This window comes from Nomascus leucogenys, chromosome 5 (assembly GCF_006542625.1).
Source record: "Nomascus leucogenys isolate Asia chromosome 5, Asia_NLE_v1, whole genome shotgun sequence".
In the NCBI taxonomy this organism is placed as follows: Eukaryota; Metazoa; Chordata; class Mammalia; order Primates; family Hylobatidae; genus Nomascus; species Nomascus leucogenys.
The window spans coordinates 57,135,380-57,149,526 of NC_044385.1; the positions used below are offsets into that span (position 1 = coordinate 57,135,380).

A 14,147-nucleotide genomic window follows, 5' to 3' on the forward strand; every position below is an offset into this window, starting at 1 on the left:
TTTAACAAAATAATTCATAATAATTGATAGTTTTAAAAAAACTACCAATTATCTTCATTTTCAAAAGCTTTTAAAAATTAACACTTTTAAATCTGCACATTTGATCTTATCTAATAATTTGTGAGTTGGTAACAGCATCACATCTTCATTGCCTAAAGTTAAGCATCACAAGCCCAGTACGGGTGCAGTGGTCAATTTCACACTGGGAAATACAGAAGGAGAAAGGATCTTTTCCTTAAAGCTGCAATCTCTTCTTTGGACGATCATTTAACTATTAAAATCAATTTGCTAACAAAAAGTTAATGTCATTGGTAATCAGAAAAAAGATGACTTACTCAGACTGCTCAGCTGGCGTATGATAGCGGCAAGAGTACTATTGGTTACACATTCAAGTTCGCTGGTAATCCCTTCAGGCAGAGCTCCCCGGCACAAGTGCCGGGGCTCAATGTTCCTCTTCACTAAAGGCATGGCTCACAATCTGAAAACTGAAAACACATTCTTCATAAGCTCATATTCACATTTTAACAAATCTGGAATTTTAATTGCCTTGAAAATTGGCTATTTTCCAGGAATTTTCATTATCCTAAAATTTCTATGTGACAGAATCAGCTAAAATGCAACAAATAGTGAATTACTTTAGTGAGTTTTATAGATCCTGAAGGTATATGTATAGTATAATCTCACTTTATAGAAAAATAATATATTCCATATTTCTGACCTTTCTCTTCACTGAAATGCGGAGAGGAAAGGCAAAAAGTCCACATGTACCAAGAGCAAGAGAGGAGACAAAAGCCACAAACCTGAGGACCACTTAACCAGATTAAGAGACAGGAAGGGCCACCATTATGACATCACCCCAGCTGTCCCATAGAACTGGTGTTTATGGTTTCTTTGAATAAACATAGAAATTGACCCTCCAAGTCTTGAAACCTGAGCAAGTTACATTTGTCTTACCTGAATTGCTTTCTCAGGCAACCATCCATCAGGTCTTCCAGGTAGTATTAAAAAACTAAAACTTACTAGGATCATCTCATCTGGACCATGAGAAGTCAGATTCCTCACCCATCATGACTGCTTAAGACCACCTGTTTCCTGTTGATCAACTCCTCTTCCTTATCTCTCCCTAATTCCTGTTTTCTCACATATAGTTACCTTTCTTCCTGCTATATAAACCCCTAATTTTAGTAGGTCAGGAGGATGGATTTGAGGCTTATCTCCATCTCCTGAGCTATAGCACCCAGTCAAAGCTTTCTTCCCTGGCAACACTCATTGTCTCAGTGATTGGCTTTCTGTGTGGCATACAACTGGACCTAGACAAACCTCTGGCATTTTGGTACACCTAGGCTGCTAACTGGGGGCAGCAGGTGAATGTCCCCATTTACCATCCCAAGCAAGTAAGCCCACCTGAGCCACAGAACCTTCTCCCTCCCTACAAAAGGGTCAGGAGTAGGAGGCACCAGGTAAGTGCGAAACAGGAATTGAGGGTAGATAAAACAGGAGAGGTGGCTTTTAAAACTCCATTTAAGAATGCCTTCTCCCTTCCTGGGCTGTCTTCCTCCACCCAACTCAGGATGTTTTACTCTCTGGAAAAGAAAGGTAAATTAAAGAATTTGAACTTGGGACTCTAGGCATAGCTAAAAGTAGGGGGAGGAAATGTACTGGAAACAGGAATATTAAAGTCTACAATGACTGGTGAGACAGCTGCCCGACCTCTTGTTCCACTTGGCTCCTAGAACACAGGCAGCCTGGCTTTTACTCCCATCCAAAAACACTAGAGCATTCCTTCCTGGGGAATGTTTGAAGAGAAAAGATCTACAAATATGAACACTGGCGGGGGAGGCTTTCCCCTGTTGAAACTGCCAGCCAGGCAGTAACACCTGTCAAAATCTCCCCGAGCACCCAGAGTGCACCAGCTTTTAGTCCCTCAGACTTAAATAAGAGTCAAGGATCACCGAACACTTCAGGGAAGCCTTCTCCAACATCCTAGGCATCCCTTTCACCCCTCTCTCACCCCCCTCCTCAAAAAGGAGATGATGATAGGCCGGGCTCAGTGGCTCACGCCTATAATCTCAGCACTTTGGAAGGCCAAGGTGGGTGGATCACTTGAGGTCAGTAGTTCGAAACCAGCCTAACATGGTGAAACCCCATCTCAACTAAAAATACAAAAAAAAAAAAAATTTAGCCAGGTGTGGTGGCACATGCCTGTAATCCCAGCTACTCAGGAGGCTGAGGCAGGAGAATCACTTGAACCCAGGAGGCAGAGATTGCAGTGAGCCAAAATCGTGGCACTGCACTCCAGCCTGGGTGACAGAGTGAGACTGTCTCAAAAAAAAGGAGATAATAAATAAAAACTTTCTATTTAAGGAGTTTATACAGTTTCAAACCTCCTAATCATACAACCAACCTCATCTTCATACAATACTAGAAAATCCAATGACTGGAATATATTTTCATTTTGACAAGATTATTGACATAGTTTGGATGTTTGTCCCCTCCAAATCTCGTGTTGAAATGTGATCTCAAGTATTGAAAGTGGGACCCAGTGGGAAGCTTTTGGATCATGGGGGTGGATAGCTTGGTGCCATCCTCCCAAGGTTACTAATTCCAATAGATGGAAAACAACTCACCCAAGAGGGCCCTCCTCAAATGCAAACCAACCAATCCAGAGCCCACACACCTATCACCTCCTCGATGTGGCTCTCACACTCCTAGCCACTACCCACCTGCACATCATCCCATGACCAAACTACTAGACAACTAGAAACAGCCCCCAAGCTGAGAGCCCATTGAAATTATTCAAACCCGCCAATCCTGACTCTGCTTCCCCTGCTTTGTCCACTCCTTCTCACAGAAACCACAAAAAATGCTCCGGCCCACAGTTACCCCTCCCGCTCTGCCTCCTGAGGGACCCTGTGCTTCCTATGTGGCCCTGCGTGGTGTGCTGTGACCCCCTCCTCTTGGGAACTGTAACAAGCTATCTTTTCTATGGCAATTGTCTCCTAATCTGTTGACCTCACTACACCTCACATTTCCTATAAATACACACTATTTTAGAGCAACAGGGAGCTCTGAGAGGGATTCGGAAGGGACAACATATCGGCACTTCATTCATTTCCCCATTAACCATCCCAAGCAAACTGTAGGGGTCTCTGTGCCTGGCAGAGGCAGGACTCACAGCTGTCTTCTTCCCAGATGAACTATAAGCTGCCTGAATTTGGGACTGAGTCCATGAATTCTGTGTTCACTACAACGCCCTGAACAGTCCTCGACACAACCTGATTATTCAAAAAATGTTTGCTGATTGTACGCCATAGACATTTACATATATATTTCTCTTTGGCCTTCCCCTGGGGTACTTCATATATTGTTGTTCCAGTATTTCAGCTTTGACTAATTAATCCCCAGCCTTCATTTCTCATGTTCATTAAATCTCTATTTGGAACTCTTATGCCTGTATAAATACAAAAGACAACAGAGAGAGGCCATGCTACCTATCTACAATTTCAGAGAAGAGGGCTTTGCAGCTCTTCTTTAAAGTTCTAATAATGTAGTAATGATTTTTATGGTTTTCAAATTCAGTGTCAATTACTTGTCTTAGTTTAGTGGTGCTATACAGAGTACCTGAGACTGGGCAGTTTATAAAGAAAAGAGGTTTATTTGACTTATGATTCTGGGCAGCTGCACCTGGTAAGGGCCTCAGGCTGCTTCCACTCATGGTGGAAAATAGGAGGACAGTGGGTGTATGCAAAGAGATCACATGGTGAGAGAAGAAACAACAGAAACCAAGGAAGCCAGACTCTTTTTAACCACCCACCCTCACAGGAAGTAATCCATTCCCACAAGAGTGAGAACTTATCACACAGGGAAAGCACTAATCGATTCATAAGAGATCCCACTAGGCCATACCTCCCAACATCTAGGGGATCAAATTTCAGTATCAGTTTTGATGGAGACAAACCACATCCAAACCATAGCAGTACTCTAACAAATGCATTCTTCTCCCAGACAGCTTTTATCTTCTCTAACACTAATTTAGTTTTGAATAAATTGAAGAGCAAGGAAGAGTCAAAGGAAAAAATGCTGGGTCAGTGATTACCCTTGAAAATACTTTGCAATTACAAAAATAAACATTTAATGAACTAATCCAGTTAGTCACCAACAGAATACTTAAGTACGCCTCTTGATTCCTTTACTGGAAGAACTATGACCCATCCGAATCATTCTTCAAAGTCAGTCTGTCTGTGAAGAATAAAACAATGATTGCTAATAAAATGTTTAGGACTATTAGAGGTTATATAAAGTATTAGTGTTAGGTCTGTAGTTTGTCCAGCTTTTCTGGGAAATATCTCAGTTTAGAGAGATAAAACCTAGTTTACGTAACTGTGAACTAGATCCCAGACATGGCTGAAACTGGGCCAGGGTCCTTCCCTAAGAATTTGGAGGTGGGACTATGCTATCCAGCTTGGTCTGGCTGTTCTCTTCAACTATGGAAATGGATAACTCCCACCACATGAAATGGAGAATGACAAAACTAGTCTGCAGCAAGAAATCAGGATGAAATAACCGAGAAAAGTTGACAAAGATGCATTAAAGACAAGAATTCCCCATCAGCTCTGCTGAATCTCCCTTAGACCTCATGGCAGACTAGGAAAGCTCGCTCACACCCAACTCCCTCTCCTCCCACTGCAAGGGTCAGGTTTGCACTGTGGTTTGATGGCTCTCTCAGCCTCCCCAGTTTCTACCCCCTTTTCTTTCACATAGGTGGTATCCTTAATCAAATCCTGTAGCTGTGATCCCATCTTGGTGTCTGTTGCTCAGACCCAGACTAACCCAAGTGCCCTGAGAATGATCTGAGAAAGCAGGTGGTGAGATGGGGGATCTGGGACATGCTCACAGACCACTCTGCAGTTGAGGATGCCATCCTAACTGATAGGAGGGTAGTCCCTGGCACAGGTCATGGCTCAATTGCTAAAGATTACAGTGACGGTGACCTGAAAAATATCCAAATGAAGGGATATGCTTCATGTCCAAGGCAATAACGCAGATTCAGTGGAAAAATGCCAGAAAAGCAGCGGAGGTGGCTAGTCACTGCTAAAATCATACTAACGCCCTGCATAAGGATAACAGGATACTGAACTGCAGTTAACAAGCAGTTAACAGCTAAATGTGAGGGCAAAAGGGTCTTCCTAGTGGGTACAAAGTGGTCTTTGCCACCACCTGAATTGGATGGGCAGACAGAATGGAAAGCTGTGGGTTTCCCATTTCCAAGGTCCAGCTGTGAGAGTAAAAGCTGGAAATGTTTACATCTCAGCCAAGGTAAGTGAAGTATGCAGGTCTGGGCCCTGAGAGAGGAAACTCGGCATTCTGAAAACTGGGATGGGGAATTCTAGATGAATGCCTATGATATTGTTGAGTCCAAACAACCTACCTGCAAGTCCCTCAATTGGGACTCTCTGGGCTTGCACTTGGCTGAGCTGGAAGATGCTGCAGAGGCCTCTCCCCTACAGGGCATCAGGCACCCTCCCCCTGCAGGCATTACATGCAACTCTTCTTTCTGGATGCTAAGTTGATAGCAAAATACAAATTCCAGCAACAACCTAGCTGTGAAAGTGCTGGGCCTAAGAGAGGAAAGACAGCAACACCGTCATGCTGTCTGGACAGAGCGAGCACAGGGTGGCTAGCACACAGGAGGCCTTGGTAAGACACACATGCTCCCGAGGGTGGCAGATAAGCCCTATGAAGATTCAGGGTCTGGCAACTTCAGTGAAGTTCTGAGGGACCCAGTGCTCAGAGGCATGCTGGGTATCTCCTCCTAAGGAAAAGACAATTTGTTATATCTTGCATCCCCCAATGCTGAGGAAGCCCAGTGCCAATTAGGTTGGGTTCTGGGGACAACACACCTGGGATATGGCTCTGGTCCACAGACTGCATGACACGGCAGCTGCCAGTTTTGAGTGGGGCTCAAGACAAGAAAGGACCCTTCAGCAGGTCTAGGCTGTGGTGCAAGCAGCCTGGCTGCTAAGGCTGTACGACCCAGCAGAGATATTGGTGGTAAAAAATAAAAATAAGTTCTGTTCCAAGATGGCCGAATAGGAACAGTTCTGGTCTGCAGTGCAACTCCCAGTGTGATCGACGCAGAAGACAGGTGATTTCTGCATTTCCAGCTGAGGTACCTGGTTCTCTCACTGGGACTGGTTGGACAGTGGGTGCAGCCCATGGAGGGTGAGCCAGAGCAGGGCGGGGCATTGCCTCACCCAGGAAACGCAAGGGGTCAGGGGATTTCCCTTTCCTCGTCAAGGGAAGCCATGACAGACTACCTGGAAAAACAGGACACTTCCGCCCAAATAGTGCGCTTTTCCCATGGTCTTAGCAACCAGCAGACCAGGAGATTCTCTCCCGTGCCTGGCTCGGCAGGTACCACACCTGCGGAGCCTTGCTCACTACTAGTGCAGCAGTCTGAGATCAACCTCTGAGGCAGCAGCCTGGCAGGGGGAGGGGCATCCGCCATTGCTGAGGCTTGAGTAGGTAAACAAAGCGGCTGGGAAGCTCGAACTGGGCAGAGCTCCCCACAGCTCAGCAATGCCTACTGCCTCTACAGACTCCACCTCTATGGGCAGGGCATAGCTGAACAAAAGGCAGCAGAAACTTCTGCAGACTTAAAAGTCCCTGACTAACAGCTCTGAAGAGAGCAGTGGTTCTCCCAGCATGGCGTTTGAGCTCTGAGAACAGACAGACTGCCTCCTCAAGTGGGTCCCTGACCCCCATGTAGCCTAACTGGGAGACACCTCCCAGTAGGGGCCGACAGACACCTCATACAGGTGGGTGCCCCTCTGGGATAACGCTTCCAGAGGAAGGATCAGGCAGCAATACTTGCTGTTCTGCAATGTTTGCTATTCTGCAGCCTCCGCTGGTGATACCCAGGCAAACAGGGTCTGGACTGGAGTGCCAGCAAACTCACAGACCTGCAGCTGAGGGACCTGACTGTTAAAAGGAAAACTAACAAACAGAAAGGAATAGCATCAATATCAACAAAAAAGACATCCACACGAAAATCCCATCTGTAGGTCACCAACGTCAAAGACCGAAGGTAGATAAAACCACAAAGATGGGGAGAAAGCAGAGCAGAAAAGCTGAAAATTCTAAAAACCAGAGCACGTTTTCTCCGCCAAACGATCACAGCTCCTTGCCAGCAATGGAACATAGCTGGACGGAGAATAGCTTTGACGAGTTGACAGAAGTAGGCTTCAGAAGGTCAGTAATAACAAACTCCTCCAAGCTAAAGGAGCATGTTCTAACTCATCGCAAGGAAGCTAAAAACCTTGAAAAAAGGTTAGACGAATGGCTAACTAGAATAAACAATGTAGAGAAGACCTTAAATGACCTGATGGAGCCGAAAACCATGGCACGAGAACTTCATGACACATGCATAAGCTTCAATAGCTGATTCAATCAAGTGAAAGAAAAGATAATCAGTGATTGAAGATCAAAATAATGAAATAAAGTGAGAAGACAAGTTTAGAGAAAAAAAAGTAAAAAGAAACAAACAAAGTCTCCGAGAAATATGAGACTATGTGAAAAGACCAAATGAATGTTTGATTGGTGCACCTGAAAGTAACAGGGAGAATGGAATCAAGTTGGAAAACACTTTTCAGGATATTATCCAGGAGAACTTCCCCAACCTAGCAAGGCAGGCCAATGTTCAAATTCAGGAAATACAGAGAACACCACAAAGATACTCCTTGAGAAAAGCAACCCCAAGACACATAATTGTCAGATTCACCAAGGTTGAAATGAAGGAAAAAATGCTAAAGGCAGCCAAAGAGAAAGTCGGGTTACCCACAAAGGGAACCCCATCAGACTAACAGTGGATCTCTTGGCAGAAATCTTACAAGCCAGAAGAGAGTGGGGGCCAATATTCAACCTTCTTAAAGAAAAGAATTTTCAACCCAGAATTTCATATCCAGCCAAACTAAGCTTCATAAGTGAAGGAGAAATAAAATCCTTTACAGACAAGCAAATGCTGAGAGATTTTGTTACCACCAGGCCCGCCTTACAAGAGTTCCTGAAAGAAGCACTAAACATGGAAAGGAACAACCAGTACCAGCCACTGCAAAAACATGCCAAACTGTAAAGACCATCGATGCTATGAATAAACTGCATCAATTAACAGGCAAAATAACCAGCTAACATCATAATGACAGGATCAAATTGTCACATAACAATATTAACCTTAAATGTAAATGGGCTAAATGCCCCAATTAAAAGACACAGACTGGCAAACTGGATAAAAAGTCAAGACCCATCAGTGTGCTGTATTCAGGAGACCCATCTCACGTGCAGAGACACACATAGGCTCAAAATAAAGGGATGGAGGAAGATCTACCAAGCAAATGGAAAGCAAAAAAAACAGGGGTTGCAATCCTAGTCTCTGATAAAACAGACTTTAAACCAACAAAGATCAAAAGAGACAAAGAAGGCCATTACATAATGGTAAAGGGATCAATTCAACAAGAAGAGCTAACTATCCTAAATATATATGCACCCAATACAGGAGCACCCAGATTCATAAAGCAAGTCTTTAGAGACCTACAAGGAGACTTAGATTCCCACACAATAATAATGGGAGACTTTAACACCCCACTGTCAATATTAGACAGACCGAGACAGAAGGTTAACAAGGATATCCAGGACTTGAACTCAGCTCTGCACCAAGCAGACCTAATAGACATCTACAGAACTCTCCACTCCAAATCAACAGAATATACATTCTTCTCAGCACCACATCACACTCATTCTAAAATTGACCACATAATTGGAAGTAAAGCACTCCTCAGCAAATGTAAAAGAACAGAAATCACAACTGTCTCTCAGAACACAGTGCAATCAAATTAGAACAAAGGATTAAGAAACTCATTCAAAAGAGCACAACTATGTGGAAACTGAACAACCTGCTCCTGAATGACTACTGGGTACATAACGAAATGAAGGCAGAAATAAAGATGTTCTTTGAAACCAATGAAAACAAAGACACAAATACCAGAATCTCTGGGACACGCTTAAAGCAGTGTGTAGAGGAAAATTTACAGCACTAAATGCCCACAAGAGAAAGCAGGAAAGATCTAAAATCGACACCCTAACATCACAAGTAAAAGAACTAGAGAAGCAAGAGGAAACAAATTCAAATGCTAGCAGAAGGCAAGAAATAACTAAGATCGGCTGGGCATGGTGGCTCAAGCCTTTAATCCCAGCACTTTGGGAGGCCGAGGTGGGCAGATCACCTGAGGTCAGGTTTTTGAGAACAGCCTGACCAACATAGAGAAACCCCATCTCTACCAAAAATACAAAAAATTCGCCAGACATGGTGGCACATGCCAGTTACTCGGGAGGCTGAGGCAGAATTGCTTGAACCCGGGAGGCAGAGGTTGTGATGAGCTGAGATGACACCATTGCACTCCAGCCTGGGCAACAAGAGCAAAACTCTGCCTCAAAAAAAAAAAAAGAAAGAAAGAAATAACTAAGATCAAAACAGAACTGAAGGAGATAGAGACACAAGAAATCCTTCAAAAAACTAATGAATCCAGGAGCTGGTTTTTTGAAAAGATCAACAAAATTGATAGATCGCTAGCAAGACTAATAAACAAGAAAAGAGAGAAGAATCAAATAGACGCAATAAAAAATGATAAACGGGATCTCACCACCAATCCCACAGAAATACAAACTACCATCAGAGAATACTATAAACACCTCTACACAAATAAACGAGAAAATCTAGAAGAAATGGATAAATTCCTGGACACATACACCCTCCCAGGACTAAACCAGGAAGAAGTTGAATCTCTGAATAGACCAATAACAGGCTCTGAAATTGAGGCAATAATAGCCTACCAACCAAAAAAAGTCCAGGACCAGACAGATTCACAGGCCTAATTCTACCAGAGGTACAAAGAGGAGCTAGTACCATTCCTTCTGAAATGATTCCAATCAAGAGAAAAAGAGGGAATCCTCCCTAACTCATTTTATGGGGCCAGCATCATCGTGATACCAAAGCCTGGCAGAGACACAATAAAAAAAGAGAATTTTAGACCAATATCCCTGATGAACATCAATGTAAAAATCCTTAATAAAATACTGACAAACCAAATCCAGCAGCACATCAAAAAGCTTATCTACCATGATCAAGTCGGCTTCATCCCTGGGATGCAAGGCTGGTTCAACATATGCAAATCAATAAACGTAATCCAACACATACACAGAACCAACAACAAAAACCACATGATTACCTCAATAGATGCAGAAAAGCCCTTTGACAAAATTCAACAGTCCTTCGTGCTAAAAACTCTCAATAAGCTAGGTATTGATGAAACGTACCTCAAAATAATAAGAGCTATTTATGACAAACCCACAGCCAATATCACACTGAATGGGCAAAAACTGGAAGCATTCCCTCTGAAAACTGGCACATGACAAGGATGCCCTCTCTCACCATGCTTATTCAACATAGTATTGGAAGTTCTGGCCAGGGCAATCAGGCAAGAGAAACAAATAAAGGTATTCAATTAGGAAAAAAGGAAGTCAAATTGTCCCTGTTTGCAGATGACATGACTGTATATTTAGAAAACCCCATCGTCTCTGCCCAAAATCTCCTTAAGCTGATAAGCTACTTTGGCAAAGTCTCAGGATACAAAATCAATGTGCAAAAATCACAAGCATTCCTACACACCAATAACAAACAAAGAGCCAAATCATGAGTGAACTCCCATTCACAATTGCTACAAAGAGAATAAAATACCTAGGAATCCAACTTACAAGGGACGTGAAGGACCTCTTCAAGGAGAACTACAAACCACTGCTCAACAAAATGAAAGAGGACACAAACAAGTGGAAAAACATTCCATGCTCATGGATAGGAAGAATCAATATTGTGAAAATGGCCATACTGCCCAAGGTAATTTATAGATTCAATGCCATCCCCATCAAGCTACCAACGACTTTCTTCACAGAATTGGAAAAAAATACTTTAAAGTTCATATGGAACCAAAAAAGAGCCCACATTGCCAAGACAATCCTAAGCAAAAAGAACAAAGCTGGAGGCATCACACTACCTGACTTCAAACTATACTACAAGACTACAGTAACCAAAACAGCATGGTACTGGTACCAAAACAGAGATATAGACCAATGGAACTGAACAGAGGCCTCAGAAATAACACCACACATCTACAACCACCTGATCTGTGACAAACCTGACAAAAACAAGAAATGGGTAAAGGATTCCCTATTTAATAAATGGTGCTGGGAAAACTGGCTAGCCATATGTAGAAAGCTAAAACTGGATCCCTTCCTTATACCTTATACAAAAATTAATTCAAAATAGATTAAAGATTTAAATGTTAGACCTAAAACCATAAAAACCCTAGAAGAAAACCTAGGCAATACCATTCAGGACATAGGCATGGGCAAGGACTTCATGACTCCATGAGTCCCTGTGCAGTAATATCAAAAGCAATGGCAACAAAAGCCAAAATAAACCAATGGGATCTAATTAAACTAAAGAGCATCTGCACGGCAAAAGAAACTACCATCAGAGTGAACAGGCAACCTACAGAATGGGAGAAAAATTTTGCAATCTACCCATCTGACAAAGGGCTAATAACCAGAATCTACAAAGAACTTAAACAAATTTACAAGAAAAAAACAACCCCATCAAAAAGTGGGCAAAGGATATGAACAGACACTTCTCAAAAGAAGACATTTATGCAGCCAACAGACACATGAAAAAATGCTCATCATCACTGGCCATCAGAGAAATGCAAATCAAAACCACAATGAGATACCATCTCACGCCAGTTAGAATGGCCATCATTAAAAAGTCAGGAAACAACATATGCTGGAGAGGATGTGGAGAAATAGCAACACTTTTACACTGTTGGTGGGAGTGTAAATTAGTTCAACCATTATGGAAGACAGTGTGGAGATTCCTCAAGGATCCAGAACTAGAAATACCATTTGACCCAGCAATCCCATTACTGGGTATATACCCAAAGGATTATAAATCATGCTACTATAAAGACACATGTACACGTATGTTTACTGTGGCACTATTCACAATAGCAAAGACTTGGAACCAACCCAAATGTCCATCAATGATAGACTGGATTAAGAAAATGTGGCATATATAAACCATGGAATATTATGCAGCCACAAAAAAGGATGAGTTCATGTCCTTTGCAGGGATACGGATGAAGCTGGAAACCATCCTTCTCAGCAAACTATCACAAGGACAGAAAACCAAACACCGCATGTTCTCACTCATAGGTGGGAATTGAACAATGAGAACACTTGCACACAGGGCAGAGAACATCACACACCAGGGCCTGTCGGGGGATGGGGGGCTGGGGGAAGGACAGCATTAGGAGAAATACCTAATGTAAATGATGAGTTCGTGAGTGCAGCAAACCAACACGGCACATGTATACCTATGTAACAAACCTGCATGTTGTGCACATGTACCCTAGAACTTTACGTATAAAAAAAAAAAACAAAACTTAACAGTAAAACTCACCATGCCTGAGAGCCATGATTACTAGCTATGTAAACATTATTGCTGAGTTAAAAACATTTATAAGATAATTAAAATGCCCCTTTTCAAACATGTTCCTTACAAAATAAATGCCCTGAGACTCAAAAACTAAATAAATAAAAACAAAAATTTAAAAAATAAGGAAGACAGGACAATATGGAGTTTGCGGCAAGCTCCAGCAGGAGAATCAAAGGCAAGGCCCTAGGACCTGCCATCACATCAGAATATTAAATGCACTATATTATCAAGACCTGGTAGAGATCACAGAGAACCAGGGGTCCAGGCATGCAAAGCTCCCCAGAATGAGCTAAGTTCTGTCAGTCAAGTTATTAATTCAAACTAGCAGCAGTTGACCATAAAATAGAAATGGGACATTCAAGATTGAACCACAGTAGAACCACAGGATACAAGTGAGTCCCGTGAGCAGGAAGCCCAGACCTCCAAGTCACCCCCAAGAGCTGTAGTGCCCCTCCCGTGTGCCTAGGTTACACAGGCAGCGGATTCATACATCCAGGGGAAGGAGGAAGGAAAGCCTGAGCTTGGTTTTTCAGAGGGATCAGCTCAGCACATGGGTGTTAGTCAAAAATGGACTGTGTGTGCTGCAGCAGTATTCAGGATGGCCCTCAGAGACAGTGGAAAGGAAAATCTTCCCAGCAGGTGGAGCTGTGGGCAGGACACCAGTTCATGACACCGCATAGCTTGATCTGAAATGCGTGCAGATGTGTGGGCGGTGGCCAACAGCCTGGTTGTATGGTCAAGGTACTGAAATAAAAAGAACTGGAAGATGAGGAACAAGGAGATCTGGATAAAGGCCATGTGGGTAGAAATTCGGGAGTGGGCACGGAGTGAAGATTTCTGTATCACTTGTTAACACCCACTGGAAAGTTTCCCACCAAAAGAGACACTGAACACAAAGCAGGCAAAATCCGCCAGCCTGCATCATCGAGAAATCCACCCAGAATTATCAGCCTGATGGACCCCACACATCATCGCATCTGACAAGGGGACCCACTTCACAGTGAAGGACGTCGAGCGTGGGCCCATCGACGGGATTCAATGGTCACATCACATATCAAACCACCCAACGCGGGTCCATTCCACTGAATGCTGGGCCAGCCTTTTCAAGGCACACTGAAGCACAAGCTTGCCAGACACTCTGAAAGGATGGTCATACTCCACAACACAGTACACTTATAAATCAGAGGCCTCTAGATGGCAATGGGATACCGAGGAGGAGGACATACGGGCTTAGGCACCTAGGGCTGGAGGCAAGAAAAGCCCTACTTAATGATCACCACCAACAGCCCAGGGGAACTTTGTGCTTCCCATTCTGCACCAGTGGACGTTGCAGAGCTGGGGGTCTGAAATGGGGCACACACTTAGCAGGAACAAGGCAAAGGTCCCACTGAACTGCAAGTTCTGGATGCCACCACAGTACTTTGGACTCATGTTACCATGGAATAGAAAATGAAAAGAGGAATCTCCATACTGGCAGAGGAAACTGACTCCAGCCAGCAGGAAGAGGTAAGACTGTGTTCATGCAAAGGAGGCAGGAAGGAATCCAGGT

At 43.4% G+C, this 14,147-nt stretch overlaps 1 protein-coding gene across 2 annotated transcripts in view; it reads right to left on the bottom strand.

Annotated features, from left to right (window-relative positions):
* Positions 1-14,147, bottom strand: part of WASF3 (WASP family member 3) — a 131,626-nt gene that overhangs the window by 46,440 nt on the left and 71,039 nt on the right. For both annotated transcript variants that reach the window (XM_030813207.1, XM_030813205.1), the window contains exon 3: positions 336-485. In XM_030813207.1, coding sequence (XP_030669067.1) covers positions 336-468 — 133 coding nt within the window. In that variant the 5' untranslated portion in view covers positions 469-485. The remainder of the gene's footprint in view (positions 1-335; positions 486-14,147) is intronic.